Below are 12,954 nucleotides of genomic sequence, written 5' to 3' on the forward strand. Positions count from 1 at the left end.
TCGTGTACACGTCTTCCATGGGTTTTAGGTTCGATTTTTTCTGGACCCCTGCGCAACTCACCCCGCCACGGACACCACCGCGGTCACACCACCCCGCTACATCCTCCGGCCCAGCCTCATGGTTCAGGCGATCGTTTTGTTTACTGCCGGTCGGCGGCGGACTGATGAACGGGCGAGCGGCGGGGGGAGAACCATCATACTAGTGTGTGTGTGTGTATTTGTGTGCGCGCCGGGTGAAGAGGAGCGGGGCGTCCGTGTTCACACACCGGCTCGCAGTCGACGACTCCTCTTCAGTATACTGTTGGTCTTCGCTGAGTGCTTACACGTTGTGCGGAGCCGCCGGTGTTGAAAATTGTTTTATTACTCATTCAAAAGTTCGTGTGCGTGTATTATTAACAGCGGCTCGTGTGTGTGGGATTACAGTTTTGTGTGTGCGTGTTCGTTAAATAAATATTGTTTAATTATATTTAAAATTTTTTTTTCGTTTGTGTCCCACTCATTAGTGACCGTCGACGCCACCGCTAACGAAATTGCTTTAATATAATTTTGTTAATATTTTAATTATCGTCGCTTTTGACAACGGTTTTTTAAGTGTTGACCATAATATCCTACATTGTTATTGGTGTTATCGTTATTATTAACGACGATCGTTGTGGTTGAACAGGTCGAGTGACGTTTTTTGATTTTGGCGGCCATGAGCTGCTGCTAACGTATCATGTACGCCGCAGCCACGATGAACGCAGCAGCTGTAGCGGCCGCTGCCCGGCACCCGGTAAGTGTTCTCGGTGATATTTTAATATTTAGATTAACACGGCCGATAGATAATTGCTCGTGAATCCTTTGCGGATAACATTGTTATATTTTCGATAATATTCATGATATTTAACACGCGGTAAACGCGCTTTACTGACTGCAGTTATACGTCGTAAATGTAGACCTTTGAACCGTTGGCACATTTCCACGGTTATTTAGATAACGGACTCGGTACATTGTCGTTGGGTTACACATAGATATATACGTACATTGTTATTATTGAGTGTATAGACTCGGTCGAGTGCTATTAGTGATTGCTCGGACCGGCTTGTTGTACGATACATGTATATTTTTTTTTAAATTGGAATTTTAACGGCCGCCGACGCCGTTTGGGCACCACTGCCGCCCTTGCACCGGACCGCCCGCTAACCCTCCAGATCGAAGACCAAGCCGGAGGACCCCACACCGGTTTCTCGTGCGAACCCGGCGCGTACACAATGGCACCCCCCGGAGGTGCTGCGTACGTTGAATTTGTAATAAAACGTGTGCCCGTCTAGTACAACAATAATGATGCTCTATGGGCGTTGTACCTACTACCTAGTATACACCGTGAATACCGCCGACATTTCCTAATAAATAAAGTAACATAAATCCGGTTAGGATACGGGCCGTGTGGAGAGAGAAGAAATAACCACTAAAAATTCAAGTTGGTTTTTTTTATAAGATACTTAAATGCGTAGGGTGTATTTACGTTATTATTATTATTTTTAAATCGGACGGTACTCGACGTGCCCTTTGCCGAGTCTTTATAAGTGTTTGCCAAAGGTATACGAGACGAGGTGGTGGTAGGAGCGGTGAACGAGCGTTTAACGACTTTTATAATATTGTGTTTGAATGCGAGCGTTTTTCGTCGAGTCGTTTGCTCTCTGCGACCACCGCCTCTAATTATAGTCGTGACAACACCGTCACACATACTGCCGTGTACATCTATACAGGAGCGACCTAACACGGTGTAAGGTCAGAGAGGCGTCGTAAAGTTTTGAGAAATGTGTGCACACACACATAAATACATGCTCGTATACGATTCGAAAATTTACCGGTTTTTCAACGCGCACGCCGTCCTCGGTGTTAGGCGGAGTGACGGGGCGGTGTGAAACGGAGACGCCGCCGGTAGTCGTAGCGCTGTACATACCTACTTTAATAATATAATTTATAATAGATGGTATCGATGCGTTACCGTTGTTCGGTCTAGGGCCACATTTTCGAACCAAGTGCAATCGCGTGGTCCCGATGCCGTTAATTTGCTGCCGCCGTTTGGACACATCGTCAAAGAGCAGTTAACATTTGTCCGCGATAATAACAACACGCACAAAGAANAGGAGACACATTTGTCCGCGATAATAACAACACGCACAAAGAATTGAAATTCAATTTAATTATAAACCCGAGAGTTATTCGCGTTGCACGACCCTTGTTAAATAGTATATTGCGATTAACTCGTCTAATGCGGCAGTGTTTGCTTTGCGGCGGCTTGTTGTCCAAAGTGTGTACCCAAAGAGGCGAAATCTAACCGTCGCTGCTTATGTAAATAATTGTATAATTTTCTCTCTAGGATTTCGTACTGATGTGTGTTTCCTTCCTGTTATTTGTGCGCGTGTGTATAAAGAATGTAATTGGTTGGCGACTGCATGACTGTTTACTCTCGTTTCTTATTGAAAAAACGAATTCGTAGGAAAATATGTTTAAAACGATAGAATAGTAGAAAAAGAAGAATTGCAGGGTTCATTACCAGAGTCCGTTACGGGTTGTGAACTTTTACACAGTTAATTATACCGTGGATCCGTTTCGATCCATTGGTCTGAAGACCGTATCAAACTGTCGTCCGCTCCCTCTGCAGCGCCTAGTTTTTCTTTCGTTATTATAATTTTTTTTTTTTTTGTTAAAATTTACCGTCAAATTAATGATTACTGTACATAAACCGTCTATTTGTGACGCAACTGATCTCACTCTAACCATACGGCGGTAGTTAATGTCTAGTTACTTAAATGTGCCTTGTCTATACTTATAAAGATGATTTTCCATTCAAATGGTCATTTCTCACGGTAATTTATTGCGGGAGAAATGTTATTTTTTTTTTACTACATTCGGTTAAATGGGAGATGATGATCGAAGGGAGCGACTGTCACGGTTCGCAAATAGAAATACATTTAAGAGTACAGTGAACCGGCGGCGGCTGTCCGGCGATCTTACCAACTTCCCCTTTTGAGCGACGCCCTGTTTTCTTCGCTTCTCTACTACACTACTGCATGACCGCTATGCTACCGAGTTCGTTTAACCACAGCGGCGGTCTGTTGACGTTTCGTGTCAAATCGTTCGATTTGATCACACGCAGTGTACGAAATAAATCAATCGTAAATCCTTCGCTCCCCCGCCTCGACGCGTTCCCCTACCGCGTGCAACATTCCCCCCGGACCGGCACTTGACTTCGCCTCTTCGGGTAAACGGCGGTAATACATTAGAGGGGACGCGCGCTCGGTACGATTGTGTGCGTTATTATCGCGACGTCTACTCGCGTTATAATAAACCCGGGGGACCCCTCGTTTTTAACGCGTCCTCCACCTCGCCCACACGTGCAAACACACGACGGCACCTTGTCCCCGTCCTTCTCTTCTGGCGGTTCACCGACACGCATCAGTGTTGTTCGTCACGCGAACGGCTAGGAATTTTCAACGCATGTATACAATAAATTATGCATACCGCCGGCCGTAGATAATATCTGTCCGGGATATCTCCAATTATTTTTCAATGCATGCGCCGCAAGTGTATATTGTGGTGCCGGCAGCAACAGGCTGCAGCTGCTGCTGCCGCCGTGAAATCTTTGTTTTTCAACATGTCCCGTGTGTTTTATGAACGCGACTGTAGCTGACCACCAGACATTGTGTGCCGGACATAGTATTCGCTCATGGAGACCACACACCACCACACCATTGGACTTGTTATCGCGTTCGAATTGGCAACGACGTGTTCTTTTCGGTTTACGGTTACCGTTTATTTGCGAAGAAAAAAATAACTGATTTCCCTTTCCTATTCAAAGCGAACGACAAGGCTTTACTCCGAAGAAGATTATATAAAGGAAAGATCTTTTGAGGTTGTGTAAACGTGCGGAACGACATAGGGGAGACAACAATCATTGGCAAAAAAATAAAACCTTTTGTCCTTTTCTTTTTTATTCTTACCCGGTCTCTTTAACCCCAACTCACCTGCCACCGCTGCCGATTTCTAAATATAATAATAACCGTCTCTCTCCCCCTTAACGAGTAAGACGTCCGGATTAGTCGGTCGTTATGTTATTTGGGTACGTATAATGTAGTATTGTATTGGTATTTTTTTGGTGGGGTATCATTAAGTCACGTCCCTCGTTATTATCCCATGGCAGTACGTTAACAATTATTATTATTATACCCTATAAGTATATTAGGAGGTGATCGCCGTGCACGAGTATCGCGGTATTTGCCTCTAGTCTGTCGTTGTAGCACGTATAACCGGCTTGTTCTTTTATTTTTTTTTTTTGTGTTTTATAATGACTACAGCGATTCTTTGACTTAATGGTAAACGCGCGACGGACTCGTGTTTCACGCTATCGGATGACCACGGGTATAATAATATTACTGAACGTTGGTTGCCGCCGCCGCCGCTGTATACCGGTCTCTGAATGGGTATATGTGATGGTAATAGGCAACTAAATCTACATGAACGAGTTTTAAATCCGATAAAAAGAGACACATAGGTATATTATGTTTATTATTATCTGTTTTCCACACGCACACACGAAGCGACGGCGGACGTCGTGTAGAACAAAAAAAAAAAAAAAAAAAGAGGGAATTTTTATAGGTGTGGCCCGCAGACTGTCGACAAAACCGGTCCGGTACATAACCGCGCGATAGTAATAATAATTATTGAGAGAGGAAAACCTGTGGTCGGTCGTCGGCCTTCGGGCTAAGCGGCTACTGTGTATATGTGTAAACGCGACTTAAGACTTTATAAATACAAAAAACCACGACTTGTCTCCCCTTCTTCAGCTCCCACCTGTTTAGTAGTGTTGTGTTGAACGTATTTGGAGAGAAATTCCCCGGTCGATTGCGTTTCCTCTTTGTTCTACGTTTAAACCACATTTAAACGAGTATACTCTTACTTATTACTATATTTTATCACCAATGTATTATGTGTTTTATGACCAGATGAATCTAGTTTTACTTGAAATATAACCAACATCATTTTTTAGATGTTATGATAGCTATCTCAATTATAATATTGAACGCATAAATTAAAATATTCTACGTATAATAGGATGACTTAATTCTTCAATATTGAAAACCATTAGATGTTAAAAAAATATCTATTTATTATTAGGTCGTGTAACACACATAAAGTTTTATAACCCTGGTTCTAGGCGTTATAAACATATTTGATGAGCAATCGATCAATAAAACATGTTAACACATATCGGAATGTAATTTTAGTACATTTTATAATTTTATTTGGAAAATTAAAAAATATATGAATCAAATAAAGAGTAAGATATATATATATATATATATATATGTACGGTTGTTAATAGCTAATAACACTTAAAATATGATTTTTACGATTCTTTTTCGGTATCCTCGGTTTATACACTGAGCATTTATGATCATTTTATGAACCAGTGGTCTATTCTCTGTAAGGTAGTCTCAATCATAATAACAACTAACTACGCACACAAAAACTTTCCAATCATTATAAAACCTACATAACTATACTAAGCAAATATTATATAAAAAACAAATTCTCATAAGGAGATTAATTAATACTGATAGTTTAATACGAACTTGGCGTCTATTAGACAGGTATAACAAGCGATTTTTTTTTTGAAAAATATAACCACATACCGTATTAAAAAAAAAAATATATACTCAGTAAGTTGTCTTGTAATACATACTAGATGATACAGTACAAAATGTATCCATTGGTGTTTGTCGGCGTTGGTAATCGTGACTGAATGTGCTCTATACAATCGAGTACGGTCAATGCACGTGGGCGAAAAAGAACCGTTGGTGGTGTGGGTGAGAGGAAAGGGTATATTTTCTTTGCGGTGGTCTAGAAGGAAACACGCCTGTTGCGGTTTGCGTATTCCCCCTACCTTCGTCCACTCCTCCTTATCGTTTTGCATTGAGGGGGAAGAAGTAGTTAAAAACGGCAATTAGCGCCTCGACGACCGTTTACACTCTGTACACATTCTCATACTGTCAGGCTATGATAATATGTTTGTGTGCGCGTGGGACATTACCACGACTTTTTTTTTCCATATCGTTTAAACATTCTAATGTTCACCACAATGCACGCGTGACTTCGGTTATGGTTTCCGCACGTTTAAAAGAGCAATAGCTGACAGATTTATTTAGAACTTGTTAAAATGTAAAGCCAACGTCATGTCGTCGGATTATTAATGAGAGCTGCAAATCATTAATGAACTAGAAAAAGTTCATGTTGGCAAGAAATGAGTGTTTGCTCTAATTAAACGCAAGAAATCGAAATATTTTTAATCTGCTAATGAAATAAAAATATTCTATTATGCAATAATTACTAGTTGCACGAGACCACATCGAAAAACTTCTTTTAGACGGACGACATATTATAATTAAATAAGTTTATTGGCTCTGACTATTTATCCTCATCATTAGAACTAGAGTGATTTGTTTATTGAATAGGACTCGCGTATATTTGGTTGGATTTGATTTGAACAGTTCTATGTACATAACTGTTATAGATATCACGTTATCGCTTGTTGTAAGTGGGCAAAATTTAAGTGTTTGTACATTTAAGAGTTTATCATGAATTGGTAGATTTACATGTACTCTATGTATTTTTTTTACTGTTTACTCTTCTAGTTAAAAAAAATCGACAACACGACAAACCATTGATAACGAAATTGACCGATATTTGATAAATCGTTTGTTTTTTAGAAGATATTTTTATTGATTCAGTGACGAACGACTACTGTCTGTCGTTAACATTAGACTCGCTTTTTGTAAAATCGTTTTAAATTTGTTTAAATTTATCGCAATATAAAGTAATCTATAACATTAATACCAGAAGTTTATAATGTCTAAATGCACACGCTAATGAGGAATGATACAAAGTGTGTTGTGTGCTCTCTTTGTGTTATAGTAATTTCGTCACTGCCACGGTGCACCGTAAATGATTTTATAACGACAAAGGCAATGTTACGCTGTATTGGTCGTAAAAAAAAATTGTTTTAATGATTAAATTGTGCTTGGTCACGATTAAAAAAATGCATTCCCGTTTAACAAGGGAAACCCTACGGTCCTCATGGTCATTTTACAGCCAGGCAACGGTCGTACGGTGCATGTGTTTTAGGTTTAAACAGATGTGTAATGAAAATTTAAACAATATTTGTATATTCAGAATATACGAAAAATTTATTTTGAAAGCTTAACCGCTCACACACGTGTCCGCCCAGTCTAGTCGTTGTCTCACACACACACACTGATATATTATGATCAATTTGACGGTCAACGGGAAATTCCTCTTCCTCTCACAACCTCTTTATTCAAAGAAGTGACAGCTCAAATGTGCATTGAGTTATTCATCAACACGACACCTTTGAGGACCGTATAATGTAACATTTTACGAATTATTGTTGTTGGGGAAAAATCAATTATGTAAACTTTTTATTTTTATTTTTTCCATCTTATGATATTTACTAACCGTTGTCGTCGTCGCCGCGAGAGACACATTATTTTTACCATTATCATTCATTGTTGCCGTGATAATACTCATACGTCACGCAACTCCTGTCGCAAACAATTTTGTAATGCATATCAGTTAAATTTGTGAAATTTCATCGGTTTAATAACACAAAATTTATTTTTTCCGCAACCAACAATTTACTAATTTATTATTATTTTTTTTTTCTTTGTGTTAACCTCGCCACTTGAACACATATGCGAATAATTAGCGTTAACAACGAGTTTATAGCGTGCTTAGACGTGCTACAAAAATAATCGTTATTGACTGCACTTACAATCATATTAATGTTGTGTTAGACAACATAGCTTTTGACGAAAGTAAACCGTGACTAAGTGCAAATAAGAGACGAACTTGTTCGTTAAACCAAAACTACTATTGTAATTTACTAATTATACTTTTTTGTTTCAACTTGTTTTCCAGAATGTTTAAAATAAATGACACACACGAACACTTGTTTTGATTCGACCAGTTAACCTAACCAATAGTTATGTTCCTCGCGAATAAGCTTTTCTGACACATTTATTCTAGTTAAAATAACCAAAGATCCTTTTGAAGTTTTCTAAAATTTTCTGATTTTTTTAAAATATATCACATACGTTATTAGTCAGTTAAATTAAAACGCTATAATAGATTCATTAAAAAAAAAATTATTTATGTAATCACAGTTATGTAATACATTGAAAACCTTTCTTGCTTCCAATTATTATTTTTAATTATTCTATTTATTATTTAATAAGAATTATTTATCTAATGTTTAACGATTTATTACAAATTGATAAAACTAAGTTGGCTAATTATATTAATCCTTCAATAGTTAGGTAGTAATGTTTCTGGGAAATCATAAATCTAATATTTATTAAAAATGATATCTTTGATTAATTAATATTTTTTACTCTTATAGTAAAGTGAGAATATTCTAAATAAAATGTATAATAAAACTATCTCATTTCAAAAAATTGACGCTGTCTTGTTAAATTTATCAGGATGAAAACACAGATAAATCTTAAATGAGAAAATATCCAAGTTTGTCGTATGTCATCGTTTTATGGATAGTTTTGACAACTACATAGTATTTTTTATAGAGCTTGTAGGCCGTTGAACTTTTTCCAGTGATTTTTATTTTTTAATCATTTTGAGCTAGTGTTACACTGTGTGTGTGTGATGTCTTACAATTTTAATTATAGTTATGTTGATCAGTTTATTAAACAGTGACGTTGCTTGCGTTGACCTTGCAATTTTTGTTGCGTTTTTTCACGGTTTTTACACGATTGCTAGGGTGGTGAGACACATTTATTATTGTACTACTGCACGTTTAACAGTATCCTAGGGGGTTGCGAAAATCGCTTCACGGGCTATTTCTCGCTAGCAAGCGGTATTATTTTAAATGCGTCACGTGTTTTTTCCTTTGTGTGATTTTTTATTCGATTGTGACGGAATAGGTTGACGGCGGCAACCGCCACCATTATATTATCGTAACCTTAAAGAAAAATCAAACGTATTGGACCAGTACATGTGTAAAATGATTTTCCGCACCTGCGAGGTCTCAGAATGTTTCACAATTCCCGTGAAAGGAGTATGCGAACTAGGTACAGTCGCCGGTGGATGTAGGTGGAGGTGGATATGTGCACCCGATTTTCCAGGCAGTTTTCCCACCACCGTATTTAAAATTCATATATAAACATCAGACAACTGCCTTACTAATATCAATCTTCGTTTGTGTTTACTACAACAATAACAATAACGTGCCAAAAAATGGGTTCCATAACTCCTTTGGTAAGTACTCGTATATTTTATAAAATCAAAATCGCCAGTGCCGTCGTCGGGTTTACAGTTTACAGCGCATTCAACATTCTCGAAGTCCATAAACTTTTTATAATATATTTTTTTCATTTCAGCTGTGTGTTTTATGCAGCCCTCGAAGGGGTGGTAAATTTTTACGAGTTAAATCGCGATTTTTAAGTGAATACCAATTCGGGTCGCCACCAAAGCTCACAACAACAGTGTGTTTAAACGTTTATTTTTTTATTACGGTTCAAATAAATTTTTATTATTATGGCCTACGCCCGTTAAACTGCTGTTTGCTCTCGTATATTTTCGACCTGGCCAACTACCGAGTGTTGTCCGTGCAAACAGCTTGGTCTTTTTTCACTTTTGTTTATTATCTAAAACCTGAGAACATAACTCGGAAACAGGACCATGTTCTTCCTCCGCCTTATTACCGATCGTAAAGTACTGGTCTACGTCGTTAAACGAAAAAAAAAAAAATACAAAACAACTTATAAAATTTTATGAAACATAAGTAGAGTTAGCTTTTTAATAGTTTTCAAACAATTTGTTTGAGGTTTTACGAGTTTTTGGCGGGAGAATTTCTTATTTTATCGACATTCTGTTTTATATTTTGAGACTGTTTTATGCCTGTGCTGTTTATATACAACTTTCGACAGGCGGCTCTCTCGGTAACACGACAATAAAAATACACATGGTCGTTTAATCCAATGTTTTACAGATTTCACTCGCCTTTTTGGCTCTATACTATACTTCATCTGTAACGACTGCCGAATTAGCCGATAACGCAGTAGCAGAAGGGTAAGTGTCGTGTGAATTGCGCATTCAATTCAGATAAACGGCAGTCAAACCTCATGTATAATTACATTGTGTTCTTTAGAGTTATCAAGCACACCCATTACCACACTGGAGATGTAGCACATGCCCACAAACATGACGGAGAGGCCCATCATGAACATCACCACAAAGGAAGTGCCGAACATGCCCATCACCATGGTGGTGAATTTGGTCATGGTCACCATCATGGTGGTGAGTTCGGACACGGGCACGAACATCACGGTGTCGCTGAACATAAACATCACCATGGTGGAGAATTCGGGCACGGACACAAACATCACGGTAGTGCTGAACACTCCCATCACCACGGTGGTGAATTCGGACACGGACATAAACACGCCGGTGAATTTGGACATGGACATCAACATCATGGTGTAGCTGAACATAAACATCACCACGGTGGAGAATTCGGACATGGGCATCAACATGGTGGTAAATTCGGTCACGGACACGAACATCACGGAAGTGCTGAACACAAACACGCTCACCACGGTAGCGCTGATCACAAACATCATCATGGCGGTGAATTCGGACACGGACATCAGCATCATGGCGTAGCTGAACATAAACATCACCACGGAGGAGAATTCGGACATGGGCATCATCATGGTGGTAAATTCGGTCACGGACACGAACATCACGGAAGCGCCGCTCATAAACATCACCACGGTGGTGAATTTGGACACGGACACGAACATCACGGAAGTGCTGAACACAAACACGCTCACCACGGTGTCGCCGATCACAAACATCACCATGGTGGAGAATTCGGGCATGGACACAAACATCACGGTAGCGCTGCACACAAACATCACCACGGCGGAGATTTCGGACATGGTCACAAACACGGTGGTGAATTCGGTCACGGACATCAACACAAGGGAAGCGCTGAACACGCACATCATCATGGCGGAGAATTCGGACACGGGCATCACCACGGTGGTAAATTCGGACACGGACATCAACATCACGGCAGTGCAGCACACAGCCATCACCATGGCGGTAAATTCGGACACGGACATGAACATAACGGAGGAGCAGAACATGCTCATGAACACCACGGAAAAGCTTCCCACGGACATCACCATGCTGGTCACTCAAAACACCAGCACAAACACACCGTTTAAGATAATAAAAAATATTCTAAGTAATGATGGTGCTCAAACACATGACATTGACTCGACTACGGTGAAGGACATTTTCGACTTGATAAGTAATATCAATTTTTCTTCTTCCACCTTCCTCTTTCTAGTCATGAACATTATTCCTATGTCTTATCTCAATTAATATAACACGCGCAACAAATTATTTTCTGTTGCCTGATCTTTTCATGTTTTGTCATATTTATATACTTGTCTGTTTTTACTATCCTTATACTGATACTATTACGGGTTGTTTGATTTGCTTAACTCTTATTCGTTTATTATACGTGTTCTGTGATACATTTAAGAGATGGTGGTAATAATATTAAGTTTATTGTTGTTATAACATATTATTATTATTGTATTAAATATATATTATTTTTTCGTTTGTAATTGGGTTTCCTTATTCTTTATTTCTAATGATCAGCTTATTTTTATTTACATTTATATACATTTTCAAAACAATTATCTTTAGTCCAATCAAAATTGGGCGGTGAATAACTTCGTTTCTTACTGTTTTACTTGTTGTATATTTATCATGAAAATATACATGTATATTTTAATATATTTTTATTGTTACAAGTGTCTAATTTTGTGTGTACGTTATTAATAATAATAATATGACATTTTTATCACTATGTGTAGAAGCTACAAAGATCTTTATTCGATATCGTTGTTAATATCGTGCGTCCTACATAATGTATGTAATAAAATATATATAATGACAATATTATAACATAACTACGCTCGATGGTGTAAGCCAGCCCAATTTATATATTTTTGTAATCGTAATAGTATTTTACACAGAAAAGAAAAAAAAAAAAATGGAATAATAAAAATGTTATCCGTATCGTATTTAAAATTGAGTGGTTGACATTGTTGCTACATTTCATTGCTACACTGTCGACTCGGCGCTATTATTTATTATTCGGAACAAGCCAATAGGTAGAAAAACTCATTTTTATGCAATACAAGTAAAATGTCTTGGGTACTGCCAGTTGGTGTGTGCGTAAAAAATTTTATTTACCATATTAGAACAACACTACAATGTTTTACTTAGGGTTATTGGACCGTTTAGATTTGTCGTCGTCGTGCCGCGTTGGCCACCACAATTTCCGGCCGTGTCGAATGATTTTTATGTGTTATTGCATTACTATGTTTGATTTTTTTTTTTTTTTGTCCCGGTACGTAATACGGTAGCCTTATGAAATTTAGCACCCGTGCGAACGTTGCCATTATCAACGATATTGCTACGCGTATCGGAATATATTACCTGTGACACAATTTTTGATTTGTTTTTTCCTATTGTCACAGGGCCCACCGCAACCGGGGCAGCCGTTCAAGTTTACTATTGGCGAATCATGCGATCGGATCAAGGAAGAGTTCAATTTCCTTCAAGCTCAATACCACACGTGAGTATCACACCTGGTCTTAATTATTTTATATTTTCATATAATTAAACTTCAACTGCATTTCTCTTTATTTACACTGTTTATCGGGAGAGGAGGGTTAGATAAAAAGTGTAGCGTTGCCCTAGAACAATATAACACTAGAAGTGTTTTTCGTAGTGGACAGTTTTCATTGGGGTGTTTCTTAGGAATTATTTTTTTTTTTGGGGGGGGGGGGG

At 38.5% G+C, this 12,954-nt stretch overlaps 2 protein-coding genes across 2 annotated transcripts in view; both read left to right on the forward strand.

Moving 5' to 3' along the window:
* The first annotated feature begins 283 nt into the window (after positions 1-283).
* LOC126910355 (transducin-like enhancer protein 3-B) overlaps positions 284-12,954 on the forward strand; it is a 32,221-nt gene continuing 19,550 nt past the window's right edge. Inside the window, exons 1-2 of the mRNA XM_050692852.1 lie at positions 284-772; positions 12,642-12,739. Of these exons, the coding sequence (XP_050548809.1) occupies positions 716-772; positions 12,642-12,739 (155 nt within the window). The 5' untranslated portion in view covers positions 284-715. The remainder of the gene's footprint in view (positions 773-12,641; positions 12,740-12,954) is intronic.
* On the forward strand, positions 8,780-11,720 carry LOC126910364 (histidine-rich glycoprotein-like). Its single transcript, XM_050692871.1, has 3 exons — positions 8,780-9,336; positions 10,070-10,149; positions 10,229-11,720. Exons 1-3 carry the CDS (start codon positions 9,316-9,318, stop codon positions 11,310-11,312), a joined length of 1,185 nt encoding a protein of 394 aa, XP_050548828.1. The 5' UTR covers positions 8,780-9,315; the 3' UTR covers positions 11,313-11,720.

This window comes from Daktulosphaira vitifoliae, unplaced genomic scaffold (genome assembly GCF_025091365.1).
Source record: "Daktulosphaira vitifoliae isolate Bord-2020 unplaced genomic scaffold, ASM2509136v1 Scaffold_1, whole genome shotgun sequence".
NCBI classification, from domain to species: Eukaryota; Metazoa; Arthropoda; class Insecta; order Hemiptera; family Phylloxeridae; genus Daktulosphaira; species Daktulosphaira vitifoliae.